The sequence below is a fragment of the Cnephaeus nilssonii genome (assembly GCF_951640355.1).
Source record: "Cnephaeus nilssonii genome assembly, chromosome: 21".
Classification (NCBI taxonomy): Eukaryota; Metazoa; Chordata; class Mammalia; order Chiroptera; family Vespertilionidae; genus Cnephaeus; species Cnephaeus nilssonii.
In genome coordinates, this window is record NC_137092.1 from 3,744,012 (window position 1) to 3,771,305 (window position 27,294).

General features: G+C 45.7%; 1 protein-coding gene across 3 annotated transcripts; it reads left to right on the top strand.

Moving 5' to 3' along the window:
• Positions 1–683: 683 nt before the first annotated feature.
• LOC307092901 (pancreatic alpha-amylase) lies at positions 684–11,378 on the top strand. 3 transcript variants are annotated; one of them, XR_013812901.1, is made up of 12 exons: positions 684–937; positions 1,407–1,496; positions 3,064–3,277; positions 3,596–3,742; positions 4,701–4,898; positions 5,307–5,537; positions 6,751–6,884; positions 7,725–7,847; positions 7,942–8,041; positions 9,368–9,486; positions 9,566–9,716; positions 11,170–11,309. XR_013812901.1 is itself a non-coding variant. In XM_079760454.1 (12 exons), exons 3-12 carry the CDS (start codon positions 3,110–3,112, stop codon positions 11,357–11,359), a joined length of 1,536 nt encoding a protein of 511 aa, XP_079616580.1. In that variant the 5' UTR covers positions 684–937; positions 1,407–1,496; positions 3,064–3,109; the 3' UTR covers positions 11,360–11,378. The 3 variants fall into 3 exon arrangements, 2 of the variants coding, with proteins under 2 accessions (XP_079616580.1, XP_079616581.1); XM_079760454.1 differs by having other exon boundaries at positions 9,591–9,716; positions 11,170–11,378; XM_079760455.1 differs by lacking the exon at positions 1,407–1,496 and having other exon boundaries at positions 9,591–9,716; positions 11,170–11,378.
• Positions 11,379–27,294: the final 15,916 nt, after the last annotated feature.

Here is a 27,294-nt window from a genome sequence, read left to right on the forward strand (position 1 = left end):
GTTTTCTAGGGCACCCAGCCACAGACTGATCGCCTGGGGGACCAGCTCCCTATGGAGTCACACTGTTTGGTTTTGATTCTCAGTCTGAACACTTACTGAAATTTGACCAAATGACTTAATGTCTCAGTAATTAAAACGGTACAAGCATAGCTCGCTCTTGCATTTACACACGTGTGAGAAATCAAAGCGATACTACACGGAAATGGCACGCAGTAGCATTGGATGCGTGTTGCTAGCTGTTTGTAGTTATTTTTGAGTATTTGACATATACTGTGATTCCCATTGGATAAATGAGGATCGACATGTAATGTACAGACTTCATGGTTTTTTTCCAGGCTCACCGAGCCGATGGCAAAGCCTGCATTCAAAATTAGATTTTTAGTTTAGAGACTTTGTTTACATTCTAGTCACACTTATGTTACATAACTCATTTAACACAATGATATTCTAATCTGTCTGTAAGGGTGTGTTTTTTTTTAGCAATCCTCCCCGCCCCCCCCCCCCCCCCCCCCACCCACCGCCAATGGATTAATATAAACCACTCAGAAAAGCAAGGGTTGCTGAGATTGGGAGAGGCTCCAGAGGAAGAGAAAGGAAGGACAAAATGAAAGCAAACTGGCAGAGGAATCCGGAGAGGCTGCGGGCTGGAGGGGGTGGGGCCAGGGAGGGGAGCCCAGGCCGGCTTGGAGACAGGCCTGACCTGCTGCCAGGTGGGGCTGAGGCTAGACCGGGTACCACGTGGGTTTGGAGAGCTCAGCAGGGTCCTCAGAGCAACCACGGAAAGGAAGAGGCTTAGGGGCAATTCATAAAGTCTAAAATGCAGCATTTTTTCCCTAATTGAAGAGAAAAAGAGAACTGTTTGTTTCCTTAATTTGTACCCTTGAAAAGAGACTGAATGGAGGATTTGTGAGATTGCTGGCTTACAGAAGTTGACGTGGTAAGTTATTTTACTGTTTGCTTTTTTTACTATCATATAATACCTTCCCCCCTTTTTGTCTTGAAATGAGTGGCTTCTGGCATGGGATTCGATAGAGTTCAAAGTGGCACAATCTATTTTAGGTTTGTTGACAACTCAAGTTTCAGTGCCCAGCAGCACAAAACGTACAATTTAGATCTGAAATGCGTCGGAACCTTCACTCAAAATGTGGCGCTCCCTGCAGAGAGCTGTAGGCAAACTTGACTGTCTGCCTGCTCTTCAATAACCTTCCCACGTGACTTACTATCCTGATCTCAGGTGCATTTCTCTTGCTTTTATTTCTCCTTTCTTTTGGTAGAGGGAGGGCTCATAGGCGACAGGGTATTGTTTTAAGAAAATTGTACATGAGATTCCATGAAAAACTTAGAGGGGTTGTGACTATCTTTAGAAGAGAAACCATTACCTTGACCTATTACTACCTACGTTCTAGAACACTGAAAACTGGGAAAACAGAAAAATATAAAAACACCTGGAGAGAAATACCAGTGATGAAATAACAGACATAGATGTGACATTGGAGGTATTTCTGTTAAAATTTTTAATGATGCTTTTATTAAGTTACTTGCTATAAAGATATTAAAGAGCATCTAGACTGACTACAAATGACAAGAGTAGAAAACTTTCTGTTCTTGGTTAATGCTAATTCATGTACATGTTAAAATATATATTTGTATCTGTCTGAGACGTGAGACTGCTGGGGATAGGGGTAAAGAAAAGGCACACTCACACATGACTTCCTAAGACATTGCGTTAAGCACATGATTTGATGGAGAGGCGAAATGTTCTGTTTGCTTAATTCATAGACATTCAACTGCCAAAGAGTTTCTTAAATCTTAGTGCATAAATTTAAGTAACTGAAAAATTAGGGCTAGGGGTAACAATTTTTTAATATATATATACTAGTAGCCCGTTTGCACGAAGATTCGTGCAATAGACCTTCATTCACCTGGCTGCCTGCACCAGTTTTCTGCCGGCACCGGGGACCCAGGCCTTGGCTGTGGCCACCGCCTTCTGCCTTCTTTCAGGGTTGGGGCTTGGCCCCGGGCGGCAGCCTTGGGCTCGGCCGCACCCAACATCCCTGCTAAGGATCGCAGGAGCCGACCCCCACTGGTTTCCTGCAATCCGTGTAGGCTCCCCGCTGGTGCCCAAGGCCGGGAAAGCCTCCGCCCGAGGCTTTCCCGGCCTTGGGCTCGGCGGCACCCAGCGTCCATGCTACCGACCGCAGGAGTCGACCCCCAGTGGTTTCCTGCGATCCGTGCAGGCTCCCCGCTGGTGGCTGGTGCCCAAGGCCGGGGAAGCCTCCGCCCCAGGCTTTCCCGGCCTTGGGCTCGGCCGCACCTAGAGTCCCTGCTACGGATCGTAGGAGCCGACCCCCTGGTCGTTGCCTGCGATCCATGCAGGCTCCCTGCTGGTGCCGAAGGCCGGGAAATCCTCAGGCGGCTTTCCCGGCCTTGGGCTCCGCCACACCCCAATGTCCCTGCAACGGTTTCCTGGTGGGCATGGTTGGTGGGCGTGGCTTGGACGTAACGAAGGTGCGGTCAATTTGCATATTTGTCTATTATAAGGTAAGATTTTATTTCAGAGAGGAAGGAAGATGGAGAGATAGAAACATCAATGATGAGAGAGAATCATTGATTGGCTGCCTCCTGCATGCCCTACACTGGGGATCCAGCCTGCAACCCAGGCATGTGCCCTGACCTGGAATCCAACCTTTACTTCTTGGTTCATAGGCTGACACTCAACCACTGAGCCCCGCTGGCCAGGCCAAAGGCAACATTCTGACTATGAATTTAGTTGGTTCTGCTTGTTCTTTTCCTTCTATCTGTGAAGGGCATCGGAAATAAAATCAAATGCTAAGTAAATAACATATGACTCGGGACTCCTTTTTATGTATATAAAGTGCCAGATGTTACAAAGGCTGATATTCCCTAATAAAGAAAACATTAAGGCTCTCAGAGGTCAGCTGGATTCTTTTCCTGAGCAATCTCATGGTTTATTGATAATACCTTTCAGATTATGAGTAAACATTTTGTGCCCCGAGTATTTGCTCGTGTGAACATTAACTTTGTAAACCACGCTTCTTGCAGGAATATAAATAGTTGCTGGAAAGAACCCTGACAACAGCCGAGCAAGATGAAGTTCTTGCTGTTGCTCTCAGCCCTGGGGTTCTGCTGGGCTCAGTACGCCCCCAACACCAAGCCTGGGCGCACCTCCATCGTCCACCTGTTTGAGTGGCGCTGGGCGGACATCGCCCTTGAGTGTGAGCGGTACTTGGGCCCCAAAGGATTCGGAGGGGTGCAGGTGGGTATGGCTCACGGTGTACACCGTGGGGTTGGCGGGGCTTTAGAGCAAAAGGTCTCCTCTGTGTCTGCGAAGCTCAGAAATTGTATTTCATATGCCCTCCAAAGAGTATTGTTAGCAGCGTTAGGTTCTGTTTCTGGTATATTCTCTCTTCAGTGGGATATCACCAATAGACTGTTAATTGTGCCCAGTGCTTATTAAAAACTGAAGCAGTTTATACAAAGATTGAGAAAGAATTTAAGTAACTGATTGTTTTCTAGACCATCCAATGATACCAAGTAAGCCACCATTTGATACCTAAGATTGTTTTCTTTGTAGATCTCTCCACCCAATGAAAATGTGATCATTAATAACCCTTCCAGACCTTGGTGGGAAAGATACCAACCGATTAGCTACAAGTTATGTACAAGATCAGGAAACGAGGATGAATTCAGAGACATGGTGACCAGATGCAACAACGTTGGCGTAAGTGAATTCGTTTTCTTTAAAATATCTGTCAGACAATAGTGTGGTGAAGGCCTGGAGGGGGGCGGGGGGGCGCGGGTGTGGGGTGGAGGGGGTTAATGATGGAATATAGGGGGACATCTGTAATACTTTCAACAATATACATTTTAAAAAATTAAAAAATAAATAAATTACGTAAAAATATAATTTCTCTCTGCCCGCCCCCGTCTCTTGCTCCTTTTGAGAACATTTCCCATATTTTTTTTATTTTACTTTATACTTTACCTGTAACTAAAGTTTAATTGTAGCTTATATTTCAGTCTTTATCATTCTTTGTATGTGTGCCATTTATCTACCAAAGACGTAAGTCGGGGTTTAAAGGCGTCTTGCTTATAAAGCAAAAATCAACCTTTAACCCTTATAACTGTACAGATTTCCGGGGAATACTTTCCAGTCAGGAATTGGAAATTCCAGCGACAATGTCTGGGTCCCTTCTGCATGGCTTGTGTCTCCATCCATAATTCCTGAGTCTTTTTCCACACAGGCTGTTTGATGATAAACAGGAGCATCCCTCCGATGAGGAACAGAAAAAGAGACTATGTTTACCGCCCTGTCTTCAGAGGCTGAGTCGGTAGCAGAGGGCGACCCATGGACATTTCAAAGATCAGCAATCTCTCCTCCACTTACTCCTACCTCCCCCACAGAGGCTCCATGCCTTTGTTCATAGGCACGGGAGTCTCTGGTCCTATTCACTTACCATGTATGGAAACATTTGGCCTTGTGGTTGGCACGCATGTAGGTCTTCAGTTCACCTAGTTTCCTTGCACACTTTACTTGTGGTCTTGTAGGCAGGTGCATTATAACATAACAAAGAGGAACAACTAGTTGGGAGTGTCAGGAACATGCTGTCAGCTCCAGGCGGTAATGTTATGACGGTTCCCCCCCATCCATGAACTGAAGCGGAAGCGCTGCCTTTCAGGTCCACATTTACGTGGATGCCGTGATCAACCACATGTGCGGCAACGGCGTGAGCCCGGGGACCAGCAGCACCTGCGGGAGTTTCTTCAACCCCGGAAGCCGCGACTTCCCCTCCGTCCCGTTCTCGGCCTGGGATTTCAATGACGGTAAATGCAGATCTCCAAGTGGGGACATCGAGAACTACAACGACGCCTATCAGGTAAGTAGAAACACCACCGTGATCAGAATAAAGAGCTCCCGTGACCTGCCTTTATCTGCGCACAGCTCTCTGATCTCCACTGCAGTGCTACCTTAGCTTCCTTAGGAAAACAGGGCTCCAAGTCTGATTGGATAAAAAGAAAAAAACTCAAAGCAATAGGTACCACCCTTCCTCCAAGTAACTGATTCCCAGTTAAAAGCTCAGCCACTTCACTTCCTTCATGCTCTGTTTTCACACTAGCAAGCACCTCAAAGGTATGTCCAGACCAGAGTGCCCATGTCCCCAGGGCCCGAGGTGAAGACGCCGCTATAGAGACACCTGTTAATGAACACATGAACGACTGGCCACGTGGGTCCTCAGGTGGACACCGTGTCTTATGCATCCATCACGAACTTTCTGCCTCCACAGGTCAGGGACTGTCGTCTGGTCGGTCTTCTTGACCTTGCCCTGGAGAAAGACTACGTGCGCTCCAAGGTCGCCGAGTATCTGAACCACCTCATTGACATCGGGGTGGCCGGCTTCAGAATCGATGCCTCCAAGCACATGTGGCCGGGAGACATGAAGGCCATTCTGGACAAACTGCATCATCTGAATACAACCTGGTTCCCTGAGGGAAGTAAACCTTTCATTTACCAGGAGGTGCGTCGAGACATGTGTGTGCATACACAATGTAGCTTAATTCATCAGAAAATAAGTGACATATCTCATTAAAATATAATCTCTGTAGGTGAGGAATGGAATCATCTACACAGAACAGGAATCAGTTGTAGAGGACAGTGTTCTTTTTTTAATATATATTTTTTATTGATTTCAAAGAGGAAGGGCGAGGGAGAGAGAGAAACATCAATGATAAGAATCATCAGTCAGCTGCCTCCTACACGTCCCTGCTGGGGATTGAGCCTGCAATCTGGGCATGTGCCCTGACCGGGAATTGAACTGTGACCTCTGGATTCATAGGTCAATGCTCAACCACTGAGCCACACCAGCCAGGCGAGGACAGTGTCTTTTAACCTTTTGTTCAGAGGCCCTTCTTCATCCAACTCTCTAACTCTTGATCACAAGGGGTTTTAAGGACGAGCAGAGATTCCATTTAGGCTGCGAGCGCCTCTTTGTAATTGACCGTCTCCCATCGGAGACCATCAGAGAAGACGGATCACAGTCTAGCTGTCCTGAGCCAGGCTGTGGGAGGTTCGGTCTTGTCTGGAGCACTATGAGCTGTGTTCTTTCAGGCACACTGATTAACCTCCCTGTGCTGCAGTTTCTTCACGTGAGGAGAAGGGCTACGGTCACAGTGATTGTTGTTGCAGGAAGTGAGATGAGTTAGAACTTATCAAGCACTGAGAAGTGCTGTCGGCCAGGTACTGAGTGCTCTGTGAGGTTATCTGTTTACATGGAAGACTCCATTAGGTCCGGGTTTTCACAGGACAGCAGGCCGCCTTGTCTAGTCACGTTTAATATTGTAGCAAATACCTTAACAACAAAAATGAGAATCTTGGTATAAGGAGAATCATCTGGGACATGTCAAGTAACAAATTGTTTAAGACCACTTAAAAATACTTTTATTGATTTCAAAGAGAAAGGGAGAGGGGGAGATAGAAACATCAATGATGAGAGAGAATCATTGATGGGCTACCTCCTGCACGCCTCACACTGGGGATCCAGCCCATAACCTGGGCATGTGCCCTGACCAGGAATCCAACTGTAACCTCCTGGTTCACAGGTTGACGCTCAACCACTGAGACATGCCAGGTGGGCTAAAGCCGTTTTCTATATGACATTCACTGGCTGGTTAAAGTATAACCCCAAATAGCATTCCCCCCTACATTTCTTCTGACTTGAATAATTCTTGCAGGTAATCGATCTGGGTGGTGAGCCCATTAAGAGCAGCGACTACTTCGACAACGGCCGCGTGACAGAGTTCAAGTACGGTGCCAAACTGGGCACAGTGCTGCGCAAGTGGCATGGGGAGAAGATGGCCTATCTGAGGTGAGTGGCACACGCCTGGTTCTTGGAGTCACTTTATAGACTTAGCACACATCACATTATCCCGACAGGTGTTATCTTATGAAGACCTTATGTAGGCCCTTGCGAGGATTCAGTTACCAATAACACGGGGGCTGGCTCCCCAGACGCGAACGGATCATCTTTATTATTGAGAATGTCAGTCCCAGGAAGTAGGTCTAGAAACCCATCACCTGGGGTTTCTCATCTATGGCTTACATGGCTCCTAAGCTGGCTGCCTGCACTGGCCTGTGAAGTCCAGGTTGTTATTAAAATGGTCTGTCGTTGAGAAAGTCCCTGCACTGTGGCCATGCTGTGGCATTTACGAGCATCCTATCAAATGGTTCCACATTTTAAAATGTCTGTATTATAAATGCAAACGTGGAAACCTTTTAAACTGCTTTGCCGTTCTGCATGAGATGGACGTTGATCCTTCTGAAGTCCATCTCAATTATAATTCCCTAAGACTTCCAAAGGGACTCTTATAATTACAGAAATACCTGTAACGTGAATGTAATACAAGTATTTGTGCTCATGTACACATACGGAATGTATTCACAGGTAACAGAGCTGTATCTATATAGAATATATGCGGGGACAGGCAGAAGTAGGTTTATGGTTGTGAGTTTATTCCTCTATTACTTACATATTAGTTGTTGTATTATTTACTTGTATTATTTCCATATGAACAGCTGTAGCCCTACTCTTGCTCACCCCTGTATATATAAACCTTACAGAAAAATTATTTCCATTAGAGAATGTCATTATATACTGAAAGAAACACGCATGTAAGTTCCTCTATGGTGTGTGTGTGTGTGCGCACAGGAACTGGGGAGAAGGCTGGGGCTTCATGCCTTCCGACAGAGCCCTCGTCTTCGTGGACAACCACGACAACCAGCGGGGACACGGCGCTGGGGGCGCGTCCATCCTGACCTTCTGGGACCCCAGGTGGGAACGGAGTCCTCCATTTGCTCTCCCCCGACCTTTTAACAACACTGAAACACTGCTTCCTTTCACGATGGCATCGTTTTGTAACTTCCAGACTCTACAAAATGGGAGTGGCATTTATGCTCGCCCATCCGTACGGGTTCACACGTGTCATGTCAAGCTTCCGGTGGCCGAGGTATTTTGTGAATGGAAAAGTAAGTGTTGGTGTTGTGCAACATACCTTTCTCTCAAGAAAAGGAAGGCAGCTCTGTTCTAAGTTTACCTGATGCTATTACATTTATTATTTGTTTATCAACTCTTTAAGTGTAAGCTATTGCAGGCCTCTGTTAGCAATGTAGTGGATATTAAAACACTAAAATTCATGGTCTCTGTTGTTAAATGGTATGTAAGCTATTTCTGAAACATGAGAAACATACCTCCTTACTTCCCCTGAACACTTGAACAAAAGGATACAGTGAGTATAATTGGTACCTCTTATAAGTACCTGCTACTACCTGGTTGGTATGTGGATTACAATGAACACTTGTAAAGAACTTAAAACAGCACCTGTTCATAGTTTCAGTAATATAAATACTGGTTAAATACTTTAAAAAAATTGTATGGAAGGCAAAAAAAATATATAGTTGAATTGAGGTTAAATAGGCAAAGTATTTTATAACAAGAAGGATCATATATGTATTAAAGAACAGAAATGTGCGGAGTATACTGGGAAAGATCCAGAGGAGAAAAAAATTTGGTAAATTCACTCATCTGCATAAAAAATTTTTAAAAAAATATTTTTATTTATTTCAGAGAGTAAGGGAGAGGGAGAGAGAGACAGAAACATCAATGAGGAAAGAGAATCCTTGATCAGCTGCCTCCTGCACGCCCCCTACTGGGGATCGAGCCTGCAACCCAGGCATGTGCCCTGATTGGAATCGAACCGTGACCTCCTGGTTCATAGGTTGAATGCTCAACCATTAAGCCACACCAGCCAGGCTTTAAAAATGTCTACCTTTTTTGATCCAACAAACATAAACAAGGCATCATTCTTGACCATGGAGACACAGCAGTGAACAAAACATGTAACAAGTCCTGCCTTCATAGAGCTTACATTATAGTAATGACTTCCCTGATCACTCAGAGTAGCATCCAAGGTCCTTAATTTAATAGATTTTTCTTACTTATTATATCTTCTCTCACTAGAATGTAAATTGCATGAAGTGAGGAATTTGTTGGCCTGTGTCCATAGTGCCTGGCATATGTTAGATATTTAATAAATATTTGTTGAATGAATAAACGAACTTCCCCATACCATAATTTTTTTTTTTTTAACCTTTGAAACATGGCACTAGAGAATGAGAATTCCGAGGGAAGGGATGAGAACTTGGTGAAGGGCGGCCGGCTAGTGAAGGAGTTGGATTCTACATGAAGACACTCTAGAGACAAACAGGAGAGGCTGGGTTTGGCATAGTGGAGAAGGAAGAGGCAAGACTAATATTTAAAATCTGAGCATTTTTTAATTCTTTTTGCTAATGAAGGATATTAATGATTGGATTGGGCCACCAAATACTAATGGAGTAATTAAAGAAGTCACTATCAACCCAGACACCACCTGCGGCAATGACTGGGTCTGTGAGCATCGCTGGCGTCAAATCAGGTGGGGCCCCTTATTCGGAGAGAACCTCTAATAATAAACTTGCTTAACATTTTATGTTAAACTGCTGAAGTATGCATAGCAATCCTACCGTGTTTTGCTTTCAGGAACATGGTCATGTTCCGAAATGTGGTTGACGGCGAACTTTTTACTAACTGGTGGGATAATGGTAGCAACCAAGTAGCTTTTGGAAGAGGAAACAAAGGATTCATTATCTTTAACAATGATGATTGGTAAGTAGATATCCATCAGAAATTATATTTTACACTAACGTGTTCCGGGTTTATTCTTTTCTCTTGCTGCTCGTTTACTTCTTCTTTAATATCAGAAAGATTCTTTAGTCAGTGGATTACCATCATAGAGATGGGAAATTAGCCAGAAAAAAAAATGATGGTTCCTATTCTTTTGATCTTTTTGGTCTCCTCTTGACAAGGGCTCTCTGTTCTCAGAAGACCGGTGTTTGTGCACCTTGTGTATAATGTGCAGGTACCAGGCACATTCTATGCGCGCGTATCCACCCATGTTAGTGTACAGGTTGTGAAGTCACTAGATGAACATGTCGCTTGACCCCCTTTTATGTAAATGATGGAAGATGACTGCCCGGCACTGAAATACCTTTTTCTAGCTCTTTTTCTCAACTAGTCTCACATCTGGTTCTCTGGTCCTTTTCTTCACTTCCGGCTCTCCGTGCCAATTGTTTTTCAAAGCATACGTGTACCGAATATGTATCTTAGGGTCCGTGATTCACCTGAGGAGAGTTGAATTTTACACTCGAGACAAGAGCATGGCTTAGAACTTTTTGCAAGCTGCTGAAATGTCTTTGTCTAAGGGCAACTTCTATTTATGCTCAGTTCATTCCAGCCTAAATTATATTCCACAGACAAAAAGAAGAATCCAGTATATCTCTTCTTGTGGCTAGTCCTTTAGTTTCTGTCTTTTGTGAATGGGAGAAGCAAAATATATGTATGCAACAGCTTTCTATTTAAAACCATATACTTCCTCAAAGAAATGTTAGATTCTTTTTCTCTCCAGCCCAAATTCATTTTGGCCTCTTGAAAAAAAGAAATATTTTTGGAAAACATAATCAAATTAAAATTTTTGACAGTAATTTGTATTTCTTTAAGTTCAGATGAGGACATATTTTAAATATTTGTGTACCACAGGAAGTACTTTTCCAAAATATATATTTTTGTTGATTTCAGAGAGGTAGGAAGAGGGAGAGAGAGAGAAACATCAATGATGAGAGAGAATTATTGATCTGCCTCCTCACACACCCCTTACTGGAGATTGAGCCCAAAACAGGGCATGTGCCCTGACCAAAAATCGAACCTTGACCTCCTGGTTCATAGGTCAATGCTCAACCACTGAGCCATGCCTGCCAGGCATCTCAGAAAGTACTTTTATCCGAGAGAGCCCATACAACTCAAATCTTCACCAATAGTCCTCAACCGTCATGTTTGGCAGTATTCCCTGTTGACCAGGAAGTTGCTCAGTCTCCTAGAGGATTACTTCTGTTCCTGAGAGAACTCATCCCATAGAGAGGTCTCTGTGTTGGAGTCTCTTTTCCCTGAGACCTCACTGTGTGGTGTCCGTGGCATGAAGGGCAGCCACTCGTCTCCGAGATCACCTGTGTCCTTGCTTTTCATTGTGTTGAGCTCAAGTTAAATCTTCACATTTCTGTTACAGGCCATTATCTTCCTATTTGCAAACGGGTCTTCCTGCTGGCACCTACTGCGATGTTATTTCTGGAGATAAAATTGGTGACAAGTGTACAGGAATCAAAATCTACGTCTCTGCTGACGGCAAAGCTCACTTCTCTATCAGTAACAATGCCGAAGATCCATTTATTGCAATTCATGTGGAATCTAAATTATAAGATTTGAATTAAATATATATGACCCCAGAGAAATAACCACGTGTATTTCTTTCTTTTTTACATATATAAATTCTTGTCACTCATTAATTTTTTTGTAAAACCTATAATAAGTAACTAACTTGAAATCTAAGAAAAGCATAAACACACATAATTATACAATTATAAGATAATTACAATCAACAGTTTTATTTTAGAAGACTCACATTAGCCTATTTATCCGGGTTGGGGGTCTAGGTGAAAATGGTAAAGGGATTACCAAAAAAAAAAACACACACCCCCAAAACTCACAGACTCAGACAACAGTATGTGATTACCAGAGAGAAAGGGGGGTATAGTAGAGGGTAAAGGGGTATAAATGGTGATGGAAGGAGACTTGACTTTCGGTGGTGAACACACAATTCAATATACAGATAATGTATTATAGAAGTGTACACCTAAAACCTATATAATTTTATTAACCAACTAGAGGCCTGATGCATGAAGATTTGTGCAAGAATGGGCCTTTCTTCCCCTGGCTGCCGGCACTGCCTTCGCTCTGAACCGGAGCCGCCTTTCTGCCTTCCCACGCTGCCCAGAGGCCCAGAGCAGCTGGGGTGGTAGGTAATGCCTGTGTTGTCGCCATGGTGACAACACAGGCGTCCCGCCCTGCCCCCAGCCACTCGGTGCCTGTATATGCAAATTAACCTGCCATCTTTGTTGGATTAATTTGCATACTCACTCCTGATTGGATGGTGGGTATAGGGAAGGTACGGTCAATTTGCATCTTTCTCTTTTATTAGTGTAGATGTCACTCCAATAAATTCAATAAACACTAAAAAAAATAAATTTCTAAAAACCCAGATAGGCATCTTGATGAATACCTTTGTTGATAGTAATGCCCGTTGCCCAGCAATCGTTCATTGGTGTATGCTTGTATTTATTTCTCCCCTTCAGTGTTTCTAGCAGTTAGTTAGGGATAGCGGATTTAATGCTGAATCCTGAACATTTGGGTGCTTTAACAATATGAAAGCCCCTTTGCAGTTAATAAGTTAAAAAATGAACAAACTGTGCAATCGGTAATTCTTAGTTATTTAGAGCCCACAGGAATCTCTGCCTCTACATTCTTTCCCCTTTTCGTTCTCTTTCCAGTGGCTTTGACCTGATGTTGACGGGCTTTCTGTTCTGCCTCCGAGCCCCCGGGGTGGATGGATTTTACTCAGGGCTTTCTTGACACCGGATGCTCCAGGTTTTCCTCCCGGCTCTCGAGCTATTCCTTCTCCTCCACCTGGACTTTCAATGCGGGACTTAAGGCTCTCATCTAGGTCTTTAGAGCTCTCAGTTATTTTTCTTAAGAAAAACATGTGTGGGAATAGAAGCCCCAACTCTGAAACCCTCTTCTTTTACCTAAAAATCTATCTATTCCTTGCCCCGATCACATTCCTCCTGCCTCCTTCTACCACTTGAGTTAATAATACCACGCCATTCCAGTTTTATTGTTCGGAGGACTTTGTTTCATAGATTGTTTTCCTCTTCTGATTTAACAGTCTTTTCCATTTTGCTAGATTTAGTCCCTTCATACGACATAGTAGAGTCTTCTAGACAAAAAAATTCACGACTCATTTATTTGCTCCCCTGCCTAGACATTTTTTGGAGTGTGTTTTCATCACAAAGTGATAACATTTCAGTGGCTTTAACCAGTCATTTTTCATCTCTTGACTGTCCAGTTTCTAGTATCACCACTTCATTGAATCTTCTCTCATCAACATCATCAAGAACATTTATGTGGCGAATCTAATGTACGTCTCTACCATTGTCTTATGTCACTTTGCACCAATTTTCAAAATGCTGAGCCACATTGCTTCCTCGGCTCCTTTGGCTTCTGCACTTCTTCTGTCTCCCACGTTTCCTTTTCTCTCACTGACTGCTCTCTTTTCACACATTTTTTATGGGCTCATCTTCTGTTTGACCTAAGGCTCACACAGATGTATATTTGTACTGTTTTACTCCCTCAGTCTCAGGGAGACTTTAGTCTCAGGGCAGTGTTTGGCACATATTATGTAACACTCAATGCTTGTTTGTAAAATAAATTGAGATCATGACAGGAAGAAAAGAAAAAGATATCATTTTTGAGGACAGAATTATTAGTAAAGATATAGCCTTAGAGTAGAGAGCTTCTTTTTATTCTCTCTCCCATTCTTCCCAAGTTTTACTGATTCCTGGTTAGCCCTGATTTCTCAGGTCATAAATGTCATGGGATCTCAATAGAAATGAAAAAGGTATTTGACAAAATTCAACAACCTTTCATGGTAAAAACTCTCAATAAATTTGATATAGAAGGAATGTGTCTCAGAATAGTAAAGGTCATTATGACAAGCCCACAGCTAACATTATATTTAATGGTGAAAAGCTAAAAGCTCCTCCTCTAAGATTAGGAGCAAGACAAGTGTCCATTCACTACTTCTAGTTACCACAATACTGGACATTCTAGCAAGATCACTTAGGCAAGACAACGAAATAAAAGGCATCAAAATCAGAATGGAAGAAGTAAAATTGTCTCTGGTTCCAGATGACATGATCTCATAATGGAAATTCCTAAAGTATCCACCAATTCAAGCAAAAAAGTATTAGAGCTAATAATAAAATTCAGTTTAGGCAGCAAGATACCAAATCAATATGCAAAAGTCAGTTGTGTTTCTGTACACTAACAATGAACTATCAGAATGAGAAATTAAGAAAGCAATCCAATTCACTATAGCATAAAATAAAAATAACCAAAGAGGTGAAAGATTTATACACTGAAACTGTAAGACACTCATCACAGAAATTGAAGAAGACACAAGTAAATGGAAAGGTATCATGTGTTCTTGCATTGGAAGAATTAATATTAAAAATATCCACACTATCCGAAGTGATCCAGGATTCAATGCAATCCTTATTAAAATCCAGTGGCATTGTTCACGGAAATAAAAAAAAATATCCTAAATTCTATGGAACCAAAAAAGATCCAGAATAGTCAAAGCAAACTTGAGAAAGACAGACAAAACTGGAGACATCACACTTCCTTGTTTCAAACTATATAACAAAGCTTCTGTCTTCAAAACACTAGATACAAAGGGGGAAATCAGATATATTAAGTGTAGCATACAATTTGTTGCAGAAAAATCACAAGGTTTTAGAAGAAATCATTTAAGAACTCCAATAAGAAAACAACACAATACTTGGGAAAAACCCCAGAAGGGCAGTGATATACTAACATACCTTTAAAGGTCTTTCACAAGAAATTGAACAGATGGGCAAATACAGCCTGTTTGCTCTTTTTGTCCTTGAACATAAATTCTGGGAAAAGAGAAAAAGAGAGAAGTGTGGCTCAGGGCCACTTACATAATCTGTTTTTAGGTAGAACTCGGCGTGTTGAAAGGATTTGGGTACAAAGAGCACCACTTACGCTAGAGTAAAAGGTGATATTTATTATTTCCCTATAATTGCGTACCTGCCAAGACCAGCTCACTACTTTCCTATTCTTTAAAAGACACTGTCCAGTCAACAAACAATGCTATGTTCATGATCAATTCAATCCATGGCCTTTTTTGGAGCACCTCCCTGCACCTCAGTTTCCCCATATGTAAAGTGAAAATGACAACTCCTTTTTCAGTTTGGTGTATTAAGTGAGAAACTGTGCATATAACATACTAACCGCTGTTGCTGGTTACATGCATACTTCATTTCCTCAGTCAAGATGTGTCTCTTACCCTAATGCTGAGAGCTAGCAATTCGCTATTTCTCCTAAAATCGAACTAAAAGAAGAAAAAGAACCACAGTCTTGGGACTGGAGCAGAAGGCAACATTCTACTCTAATGTGAAATCTTGCCAGGTTCAACCTGTGTGCCATTAGCTGAAAGTTAACAGAAAACCCCGCTTGGCCATGGCCAGCGGTGTTCAGTGGTTAGAGCACCGGCCTGTGCACGGAAGGGTCACAGGTTCAATTCCTGGTCAAGGGCATGTACCTGGGTTGCAGGTTTGATCCTTAGCCCCAGTCTGGGCAGGTTCCTTGAGCCTCTCTCACATTGATGTTTATCTCTCTCAAATCAATAAAAACATATCCTTGGGTGAGGATTAAAAAAAGAAAGAAGAACATTCCTCTTGGCTTTATTGTTTCCAATTCAATTCTAGCTCATAGGATCGAACTCAGTTCTAGGTCTAGGATTGCCACATCAGAAATTTCAGTCTCAGCTTTGTATGTTATGATCTTACCCGTGGAATGTGGCCACAAGTAAAGACGATTAGGTGTGTTCCAATGAAAATGAGCATTAATCAACCCAAGGTGTCCTATTAAGTGTACAAGCACTCGCTGAGGTACTTTGAAACATGTTACTCATGCTTAAGTACAAAGTATAGTGGTGAAGACAAGACAGGACTGCAGGATACATTAAATAGAACACAGAGGGAAGTGAAGTTATGCAAAGTAAGAATGGACAGTAAGTGGTTTGATGTGAAAGAAGGCAGGTCTGAGAGGCTCTGAGAAAAATGTGTGGGAAAGGAAGGTCTCGATAGGGACCAGGAGGATTTGTGAGGAAGGGGAGGGGGAGGGTAGCCCAGAAGAATACAAGTGCTGATGACCAAGGCACCGAGGATGAAGGAGGCTGGGGTGGAGCACCGATGGAAGGATCAGTGAGGCTGCAGAGGGCGTACGGAATGCTATTGGAAAGGAGGCTGCAGAGGGTGTACAGAATACTATTGGAAAGGAGGCTGCAGAGGGCGTACGGAATGCTATTGGAAAGGAGGTTGCAGAGGGTGTACGGAATGCTATTGGAAAGGAGGCTGCAGAGGGTGTACAGAATACTATTGGAAAGGAGGCTGCAGAGGGCGTACGGAATGCCATTGGAAAGGAGGCTGCAGAGGGCGTACGGAATGCTATTGGAAAGGAGGCTGCAGAGGGTGTACAGAATACTATTGGAAAGGAGGCTGCAGAGGGCGTACGGAATGCTATTGGAAAGGAGGCTGCAGAGGGTGTACGGAATGCTATTGGAAAGGAGGCTGCAGAGGGTGTACGGAATGCTATTGGAAAGGAGGCTGCAGAGGGTGTACAGAATGCCATTGGAAAGGAGGCTGCAGAGGGTGGAGGGTGTACGGAATGCTATTGGAAAGGAGGCTGTACGGAATGCCATTGGAAAGGAGGCTGCAGAGGGCGTACGGAATGCCATTGGAAAGGAGGCTGCAGAGGGCGTACGGAATGCTATTGGAAAGGAGGCTGCAGAGGGCGTACGGAATTCCATTGGAAAGGAGGCTGCAGAGGGCGTACGGAATGCTATTGGAAAGGAGGCTGCAGAGGGTGTACGGAATGCCATTGGAAAGGAGGCTGCAGAGGGTGTACGGAATGCCATTGGAAAGGAGGCTGCAGAGGGTGTACGGAATGCTATTGGAAAGGAGGCTGTACGGAATGCCATTGGAAAGGAGGCTGCAGAGGGCGTACGGAATGCCATTGGAAAGGAGGCTGCAGAGGGTGTACGGAATGCCATTGGAAAGGAGGCTGCAGAGGGCGTACGGAATGCCATTGGAAAGGAGGCTGCAGAGGGTGTACGGAATGCCATTGGAAAGGAGGCTGCAGAGGCTGTACGGAATGCCATTGGAAAGGAGGCTGCAGAGGGTGTACGGAATGCCATTGGAAAGGAGGCTGCAGAGGGTGTACGGAATGCCATTGGAAAGGAGGCTGCAGAGGGTGTACGGAATGCCATTGGAAAGGAGGCTGCAGAGGGCGTACGGAATGCTATTGGAAAGGAGGCTGCAGAGGGCGTACGGAATTCCATTGGAAAGGAGGCTGCAGATGGCGTACGGAATGCTATTGGAAAGGAGGCTGCAGAGGGTGTACGGAATGCCATTGGAAAGGAGGCTGCAGAGGGCGTACGGAATGCTATTGGAAAGGAGGCTGCAGAGGGCGTACGGAATTCCATTGGAAAGGAGGCTGCAGAGGGTGTACGGAATGCTATTGGAAAGGAGGCTGCAGAGGGTGTACGGAATGCTATTGGAAAGGAGGCTGCAGAGGGCGTACGGAATGCCATTGGAAAGGAGGCTGCAGAGGCTGTACGGAATGCCATTGGAAAGGAGGCTGCAGAGGGTGTACGGAATGCCATTGGAAAGGAGGCTGCAGAGGGTGTACGGAATGCCATTGGAAAGGAGGCTGCAGAGGGTGTACGGAATTCCATTGGAAAGGAGGCTGCAGAGGGTGTACGGAATGCCATTGGAAAGGAGGCTGCAGAGGGCGTACGGAATGCCATTGGAAAGGAGGCTGCAGAGGCTGTACGGAATGCCATTGGAAAGGAGGCTGCAGAGGGTGTACGGAATGCCATTGGAAAGGAGGCTGCAGAGGGTGTACGGAATGCCATTGGAAAGGAGGCTGCAGAGGGTGTACGGAATTCCATTGGAAAGGAGGCTGCAGAGGGTGTACGGAATGCTATTGGAAAGGAGGCTGCAGAGGGCGTACGGAATTCCATTGGAAAGGAGGCTGCAGATGGCGTACGGAATGCTATTGGAAAGGAGGCTGCAGAGGGTGTACGGAATGCCATTGGAAAGGAGGCTGCAGAGGGTGTACGGAATGCTATTGGAAAGGAGGCTGTACGGAATGCCATTGGAAAGGAGGCTGCAGAGGGCGTACGGAATGCCATTGGAAAGGAGGCTGCAGAGGGTGTACGGAATGCCATTGGAAAGGAGGCTGCAGAGGGTGTACGGAATGCTATTGGAAAGGAGGCTGTACGGAATGCCATTGGAAAGGAGGCTGCAGAGGGCGTACGGAATGCCATTGGAAAGGAGGCTGCAGAGGGTGTACGGAATGCCATTGGAAAGGAGGCTGCAGAGGGCGTACGGAATGCCATTGGAAAGGAGGCTGCAGAGGGCGTACGGAATGCCATTGGAAAGGAGGCTGCAGAGGGCGTACGGAATGCTATTGGAAAGGAGGCTGCAGAGGGTGTACGGAATGCCATTGGAAAGGAGGCTGCAGAGGGTGTACGGAATGCTATTGGAAAGGAGGCTGTACGGAATGCCATTGGAAAGGAGGCTGCAGAGGGCGTACGGAATGCTATTGGAAAGGAGGCTGCAGAGGGTGTACGGAATGCCATTGGAAAGGAGGCTGCAGAGGGCGTACAGAATGCTATTGGAAAGGAGGCTGCAGAGGGCGTACGGAATGCTATTGGAAAGGAGGCTGCAGAGGGTGTATGGGATGCTATTGGAAAGGAGGCTGCAGAGGGCGTACGGAATTCCATTGGAAAGGAGGCTGCAGATGGCGTACGGAATGCTATTGGAAAGGAGGCTGCAGAGGGTGTACGGAATGCCATTGGAAAGGAGGCTGCAGAGGGTGTACGGAATGCCATTGGAAAGGAGGCTGCAGAGGGTGTACGGAATGCCATTGGAAAGGAGGCTGCAGAGGGTGTACGGAATTCCATTGGAAAGGAGGCTGCAGAGGGTGTACGGAATGCTATTGGAAAGGAGGCTGCAGAGGGCGTACGGAATTCCATTGGAAAGGAGGCTGCAGATGGCGTACGGAATGCTATTGGAAAGGAGGCTGCAGAGGGTGTACGGAATGCCATTGGAAAGGAGGCTGCAGAGGGTGTACGGAATGCTATTGGAAAGGAGGCTGTACGGAATGCCATTGGAAAGGAGGCTGCAGAGGGCGTACGGAATGCCATTGGAAAGGAGGCTGCAGAGGGTGTACGGAATGCCATTGGAAAGGAGGCTGCAGAGGGTGTACGGAATGCTATTGGAAAGGAGGCTGTACGGAATGCCATTGGAAAGGAGGCTGCAGAGGGCGTACGGAATGCCATTGGAAAGGAGGCTGCAGAGGGTGTACGGAATGCCATTGGAAAGGAGGCTGCAGAGGGCGTACGGAATGCCATTGGAAAGGAGGCTGCAGAGGGCGTACGGAATGCCATTGGAAAGGAGGCTGCAGAGGGCGTACGGAATGCTATTGGAAAGGAGGCTGCAGAGGGTGTACGGAATGCCATTGGAAAGGAGGCTGCAGAGGGTGTACGGAATGCTATTGGAAAGGAGGCTGTACGGAATGCCATTGGAAAGGAGGCTGCAGAGGGCGTACGGAATGCTATTGGAAAGGAGGCTGCAGAGGGTGTACGGAATGCCATTGGAAAGGAGGCTGCAGAGGGCGTACGGAATGCCATTGGAAAGGAGGCTGCAGAGGGCGTACGGAATGCTATTGGAAAGGAGGCTGCAGAGGGTGTATGGGATGCTATTGGAAAGGAGGCTGCAGAGGGCGTACGGAATTCCATTGGAAAGGAGGCTGCAGATGGCGTACGGAATGCTATTGGAAAGGAGGCTGCAGAGGGTGTACGGAATGCCATTGGAAAGGAGGCTGCAGAGGGTGTACGGAATGCCATTGGAAAGGAGGCTGCAGAGGGTGTACGGAATGCCATTGGAAAGGAGGCTGCAGAGGGCGTACGGAATGCTATTGGAAAGGAGGCTGCAGAGGGTGTACGGAATGCTATTGGAAAGGAGGCTGTACGGAATGCCATTGGAAAGGAGGCTGCAGAGGGCGTACGGAATGCTATTGGAAAGGAGGCTGTACGGAATGCCATTGGAAAGGAGGCTGCAGATGGCGTACGGAATGCTATTGGAAAGGAGGCTGCAGAGGGTGTACGGAATGCCATTGGAAAGGAGGCTGCAGATGGCGTACGGAATGCCATTGGAAAGGAGGCTGCAGAGGGCGTACGGAATTCCATTGGAAAGGAGGCTGCAGAGGGCGTACGGAATGCTATTGGAAAGGAGGCTGCAGAGGGTGTACGGAATGCCATTGGAAAGGAGGCTGCAGAGGGTGTACGGAATGCCATTGGAAAGGAGGCTGCAGAGGGCGTACGGAATGCCATTGGAAAGGAGGCTGCAGAGGGCGTACGGAATGCTATTGGAAAGGAGGCTGCAGAGGGCGTACGGAATGCCATTGGAAAGGAGGCTGCAGAGGGCGTACGGAATGCCATTGGAAAGGAGGCTGCAGAGGGCGTACGGAATGCCATTGGAAAGGAGGCTGCAGAGGGCGTACGGAATGCCATTGGAAAGGAGGCTGCAGAGGGGGTACGGAATGCTATTGGAAAGGAGGCTGCAGAGGGCGTACGGAATGCCATTGGAAAGGAGGCTGCAGAGGGCGTACGGAATGCTATTGGAAAGGAGGCTGCAGAGGGCGTACGGAATGCCATTGGAAAGGAGGCTGCAGAGGGCGTACGGAATGCCATTGGAAAGGAGGCTGCAGAGGGGGTACGGAATGCTATTGGAAAGGAGGCTGCAGAGGGCGTACGGAATGCCATTGGAAAGGAGGCTGCAGAGGGCGTACGGAATGCTATTGGAAAGGAGGCTGCAGAGGGTGTACGGAATGCTATTGGAAAGGAGGCTGCAGAGGGTGTACGGAATGCTATTGGAAAGGAGGCTGTACGGAATGCCATTGGAAAGGAGGCTGCAGAGGCAGAATGAAGCTAACCAGTGAAATGCATTTTCTGCCAAGTCTCTTCTAGTTGGCTGGAGGTATGGACACCAGTGAGGGCATTCCTGAATAGAAGGATGTTACTATCTATGGGAGATAATCAGGTGTGACCTCGGGGAAGTGCTCGGGACTATGTTCCTATGTTGCTATTAAGACAGAGTTAGTTAAGGACGTGTTAGTGCACAGGACCTTTATGGTTTTCTCTCCTCCTGCCCCGCCCCCGCTGTGTAGTAGCAATGGCACTGATTCTACTGGGGTCCCCTAAGCACACAGGTCTGCCCATCTGCCCTCAGTTCCGAGGGCGCGGGCCTGTCCTGCCAGTCCCCGCGCCAGGCGCCTATTGTCATGTTGAAATAACTGATTGGGAATGACAACTTCTTCCCGCTCACTATTTTTATAGAATTGGGGATGGAAATAATGGAATACCCCTTGATTTAACTGTCAGTCAAGTGACACCACCAGCACAGCAAGAGATTCAACAAAGAGCCTCAATCTGCCGGCGCTGGTGGTTTCAGGAATGCTGCTGGCTTCGTAGGAGCAAGTTCAGGTATAAAATGTTTTCCCATATCACAATGAGTATTCATGCATTTTAAAATTAAACTATGGAATTATGTCCTGCAAAATTCTCTTTCAATGAAGATAGACTTTTAACATTTTCATTGGAGAGACAAAGCAGCATTTGGTACAAAGCATTTTCTGCCTTTGATTCCAAAAGGGGCCAAACCAATGAAGAAATCTGTATCCATGCCACGAAACAGCTAAAAGAAAGAAAGAGCCCTAATTGGTTTGGCTCAGTGGATAGAGCGTCGGCCTGCAGGCTGAAGGGTCCCAGGTTTGATTCCGGTCAAGGGCATGTACCTTGGTTGTGGGTTTATAAATCAATAAAATACAAAAGAAAGAAAATTATATCTCAGTAAAACACTTTATGAGAAAGAAACTGTTTTTGGAAAAACACAGTTTTAGAGAGATTTCATTTTAGAGGTACTATGTGAAAACATCTTTAGCGTGCAGGTTAGAGACCTCCCAATATACATAATACATTTTTTTTCTGGGTCCTGGGGTCAAACTAATTGAAAAACCAAACAAAAGAATAATGAAGATAGAAACCAAAATATCACCTTTGTTCAAAAGCCTATCTAGGAAAATACAGTCTGTACCAACGGGCAAGTGGCATTCCTCATGGTGAATCTAAGGATCCGACTTTCCCACTCAGCAGCCTACACTGGGGCAGGGCTCCCCTGGACAGGGGCAGAGACTCTGTAGAAAAAAGGAAAAAAAAAAAGCTTGATATCTTTGTCAACAATAAGTCACAGCCAGCAGGAAGAGGAGGAGCTGGGCTGCATGTCCCCAATCTTTCCTTCCAAACTCACCACAAAGCGCGTTCCCACCTCAATGGGCCCTCATTCACCATCAGCAGTGAGAGCGTCAGAACTGTTTCAGTCATCAGGCCGGGTCTCGGCTTCCTCGTTGGCTTCGTGGGATTGTTTACAATGGACTCACGTTAGCACCTAGCCCTGCTCCCAGACGCCTCCTCCACCTGCATATCAATAATTCCACCGGGAATGGACTTAACTTAGTCAGCTCAAGGTACTTGCTAGGTTAGCAATACAATTATGACCGTATTTAAATGCGTGGATGCTTAGAATTTGAAATATCCTTTAATTCAATACTGTGCTCATTCCTGGCATTGGAAAACTTATCTGAACCCAAAGCCTTCCACAATGGCTGCTTTCTATGGCAAAACCTATCGTTTCTGAAGTTTGTTCTTACGGGATCCCAGGGGAAAGGAAACCACGTCAGGAAAGAAGTCGCTGGGAACCAGTGCCACTCAGGGTCTCCCTCAGATGCCCCAGGGCGCAATAGTGCACTGAGCGAGTGAAGGGCACAAATCTTACCCCTGGTCCGACTTTGGGCCCTTGTCAGATTTGGGTCCTCATGGAATAGAGGCTATGGAATTGCCTTCTTTCTGTTTAGTGTCTTATTGTAGCTGGTATTCTTTGGTTGTCTGTATTATTAATACCTGTTAACCTCGGAATACATGTCAGGTGGAAATTGAAGAGGGACGCTGGGACCTCGCTAGAGAAGACTCCTTTTCGAGATGCAAAGCGAGGTAAATGGAGCCTCCGCTTCCTGGCCGGCCATTGGGTAAGCACGGGCGTCACTGTGGGAATCCCAGGCAAGTTCCGCCTTGGCTCCTGCCTCCTCTCAGTGCCCGTCCCCTCTGTCATTTCCTTTCCTGGGGTATTTCTCCTTCTCTCTCTTCTTTTCTCACAAGTGTTATACTGCTGAGATCTGCTCTGCCCTTCCAACAGAGGGTACAGTCACACCTCATCTTATTGCACTTCCTTTCACTGCGCTGCACAGGCAACGGTGGGGGCTTGGTCTAGCCTCCCTGTCGGCTGGGCTTCTGGGGAAAGGGAATCCTGGAGTGTGGGAGGAGGAAACAACCTTCTGTCTGAAATGCCCTTTTAAAAAATATATATATTTTTATTGATTTCAGAGAGGAAGGAGAGGGAGCGAGAGATAGAATCATCAATGATGAGAGAGAATCACTGATCAGCTGCCTCCTGCATGCCCCCCACTGGGGATCGAGCCCGCAACCTGGGCATGAGCCCTGACCGGGAATCGAAGGGTGACCTCGGGTTCACAGGTTGATGCTCAATCACTGAGCCACGCCGGCCGGGCTGAAATGCCCTTTGGAGCGTGTCCCTGGCTAAGGGTTACCTCTGACCAATAGATCCTAGACTCGGTGAGGCATGGCAACCATCTTCAGCTCTCTGACTTTTGAAATGGAGACGTGTTATACCTCGTGTTCCTACTGTGTGAGGCAACCCGCGGACCTTATTTGGAGACCCAGCCGTTGTGGGGAGCCAGATGCTCCTGTTCATTCAGGAACGTGGGCCTCCGAGGCTGCTGCTGACATCGCAGGCCTTTCCCGACTTGCTCTGAACCTCCTGATTGACAGCACCCTTGAAATCGTGAGCAGAAGGGTGATGCGGGATGAGGTCTCTGCCTCACTGTCTGAGCTGGCAGTCCCATGCTGTGTGTTCCCTCGGGAATAAAATGTACTCTCTGGCACCATAGAGGGAACTTATAACTCAACGAGCTTCATTGACGCGTCATCCGATTTTCAGCTCCTTCTGAAAAGAGGTGAGAGACAGGCAAAGGTACCACAACGAAAATAAATGATCTGAGAGCAGACACGGAAGTTTAGAAGAAAAAAGTCTACTGAGGCAATATATACCAAACACAGCCGTCGCAGCTCACAGGGCCTCCTCACACTCAGCACACACACGCGAAGTGTTAGGGGGAGTAGGAGACCTACCCAAAATTAAAGTGAGTAAGAACCAGAAAGGAGAGTACCTGTGGGTGAAGTAATTATTCAACAAGGGAAGGAAAGTAAACAAGAGAGGAACAGAAAATTCCAGCAACACAAAATCAATAGCCTTCTTAAAAACCACCCAAAATCATTGGAAAAAGTAATTTAAAAAATATAATTTACAATAAACAACAAAACTATAAGATACCTAAGAATAAACCTAGCAGAATTATAAATTGATACTATAAAAACAATCCTAAATTTTTTTAGGACACTTAAAAATGAAAATGTAAGTATATTTATACACACGAATGGGATTCTTGAAATGAAAACTGTGATAACTGAAATAAGAATTCTGTAAGAAAGTTGGAATGTAAAATTGAGGAAATCTTCCAGAAAATAGAGGAAAAAGAAAAGAGAGAGAAAATAAGTAGATAAGAATATTATTCCAGGAATTCCAACATCTAATTTTGACGATTTTTGAAGAGGCTCTGGGGAAAACAGAAAAGCGACAGGCATGAGCTCAAGGATATGAGTATGGAGACCTGAAATTGATATGCTGGCTGTGATGAATATCATTAATATTCCAGAAAACGGAAAGGAAAAGAGGCGTGGATAAACACTTCCATAGGAAGAGAATGACTTGTTCTCAGCTCCTGAATCAAAATACTATGAGCATGAGAGGGAAAAACATTTCTAAATGAAAAGTTTAGCACCAGAGAGCCAATGGCAGGCGGTGGACGGAGGCGGGGCTGACCTAGATTCTGACCACACAACTGATCTGCGAAGGAACCCGAGACAAACGACTTGAGCTCTTGGGACCTCAGCGTCCTCCTCTGTCAGCAGGGAGGGTGTCACCTACTGATGAGCTTGCCAGGGGAACCAGAGGCCAGTGCAGACCTTGGCGCGCAGTTAGGGCTAAATTCCCGTTCGCTGTTATTAGAAAACCCATGGCCAGCATCGCGTGGAGCAGAGCACAGTCGAGTAAGATCGAAAACATCCCCAGGGCAACGGTTTCCAACTTAGACATTTCAGGGCAGCCACACTCGCAGCCATAATTCGTGGGGAAGAGTCAATGTGTATTCCATGCAGACACCTAAAAATATGTGACTCCCGTGTACCACTTCTTTTTCTTGAGCCCAAATGAGTAAGTCAATCCAGGTGGAGGAAGATAAGGTTTCTGAGACAGAGAGAATCCCTCACAGAAGAGACAGGAGAGGGCCTCGGAATATAATGACCAAGTCCAAGGACAGCAGGACCCCATCGGCTGGGAGAAACCAGGAAACGTTAGATGAAGACGTGAGTGGGATTGTGAGAAAGGTCACTTTGGGAAAATAAAGCTGATGCATTGTCTGAGGGGCTTGACCCCGGGGGAATTTGATGAAAAGGCACTCTAGAAAATGGTTGCAGGGCTGGGGAGCGGATCATTTTTAAATGCCAAGCAAATACAAATAATTAAAACGTAACTTTCAGAAGAGGAACGACCACCGTCTAAGGCAATGCAATGTTATGATGCTTGGTTCAGGATGAGAAATGTTTGTGACGACGTAATATTGAAAGCAGTAAATTTAGATTTAACTAATAAAGCTTATTGGGAGCAGGGGACACAGAACATGCGCAGAGCGAAGGATGAGTTATGGTGCTCATTGCTGCCTTCTATATTTGGAAGTCAATGCATAATATCTACAGTGGGCGCGGGTGGTTCAGAATAGATTTCGCCTATAAAAAACCCCAGGAGAATCCTTATTTTCCAGTTTAGGTTTATTTTTAAATATCGAAGGTCACCTGAATGAGAGTGCCAAAGTCAGTGCTAGATTCAAACCTTTAGAGTCATTAACTACTAAAATCCATTTGGAACCCGCGTTCCATTATAAAATAATTTTTAAAAATACTAGCCCTGGCCGGTATTGCTCAGTGGGTTGGGGCATCATCCCGTACTCCGAAAGGTTGCAGGTTTGATTACTGGCCAACAACCCATCGATGTTTCTCTCCCTCCCCCTTCTTCTCTTTCTGAAATCAAAGAAAAACATGTCCTCGGGTGAGGATTTAAAAAAAAATACTAAATTGGATACAAATGCAAGAAACTCTAACCAAGTTCTGAGCTTTGCATTATGACATTTTAATGATCTTTCAAAAAAATATAAATACAAATGTTTCCAAAATGCACAGTTTTCCCGTTTCAGGTTTTCTGAGGCCACTAGCACAGGCTAGTTTGCCTGTTGCATCTTCCATCTTCGGTTAACACCTAGGCGACCCAACTGTGGCCTCCCCACAGTGTGAAACACACTTTGGAAATCCCTGGGAGCCTGGGGGCCATTGCTCCTGGACATTTTGGAGAAACGTGTATTCTACAGCATGACCACACAGTACCCAGAGCTGGGCTTTCCTGAGCGTGCTGGGTCTGCACCGAGGCGCCGGGAAGAAAGAGGCGCTCCTGCTCCTGCTGAAGGGCAGACTCCAGTGGGCTCAGCTTTAGCCATGAGCTGTGTCCGGGGGGAAACACTGTCTCAGGTGTTATCTGTTCTGTGCTTTCTCTAGGGACGATGGGGAAAAGCAAGCACACTCTCTTGACTTTCTCCTTTCCTATGTTTGACACTAATTGTTCCCAATCTCCAATAATGATGGACATATACAGGGGAGGCTAAAGGTCCAGGGCAGTAAAAGGCAAGCATGGCCAATCTCCTGTACTGCCACTTGAGTGGGAGGAGCAGCATCCTTCAAAGGCATTCTGACCTGGCCAGTGTGGCTCAGTGGTTGAGTGTCAACCCATGAACCAAGAGGTCACCGGTTCAGGGCACATGCCTGGGTTGTGGCTCACTCCCCAGTAGAGGGTGTGCGGGAGGCAGTCAATCGATGATGATGTTTCTATCTATCCCTCTCTCTCTAAAAACCAATACAAACATATTTTTTTTTGAAAAGCATCTGAACGACGTCCACCAGCAGGGACACGAGTAGTGGCCTCCAGGAGACAGAGAGGCAGTGAGGAGGAGCGTCCATACAGTGGGCCATCCAGGCATGGATGGGAGACAACTGTTCTTTTTCCTAAACTGTAAAATGGTGATACTGATCTTTGGAAGTAGATTAGAATGATCCCCATAAAGACTTTTATATTCTCCCTTTCCCTCAAATGTCTCAGATAATACCTTCGATCACTTTGTCTTTGATGTA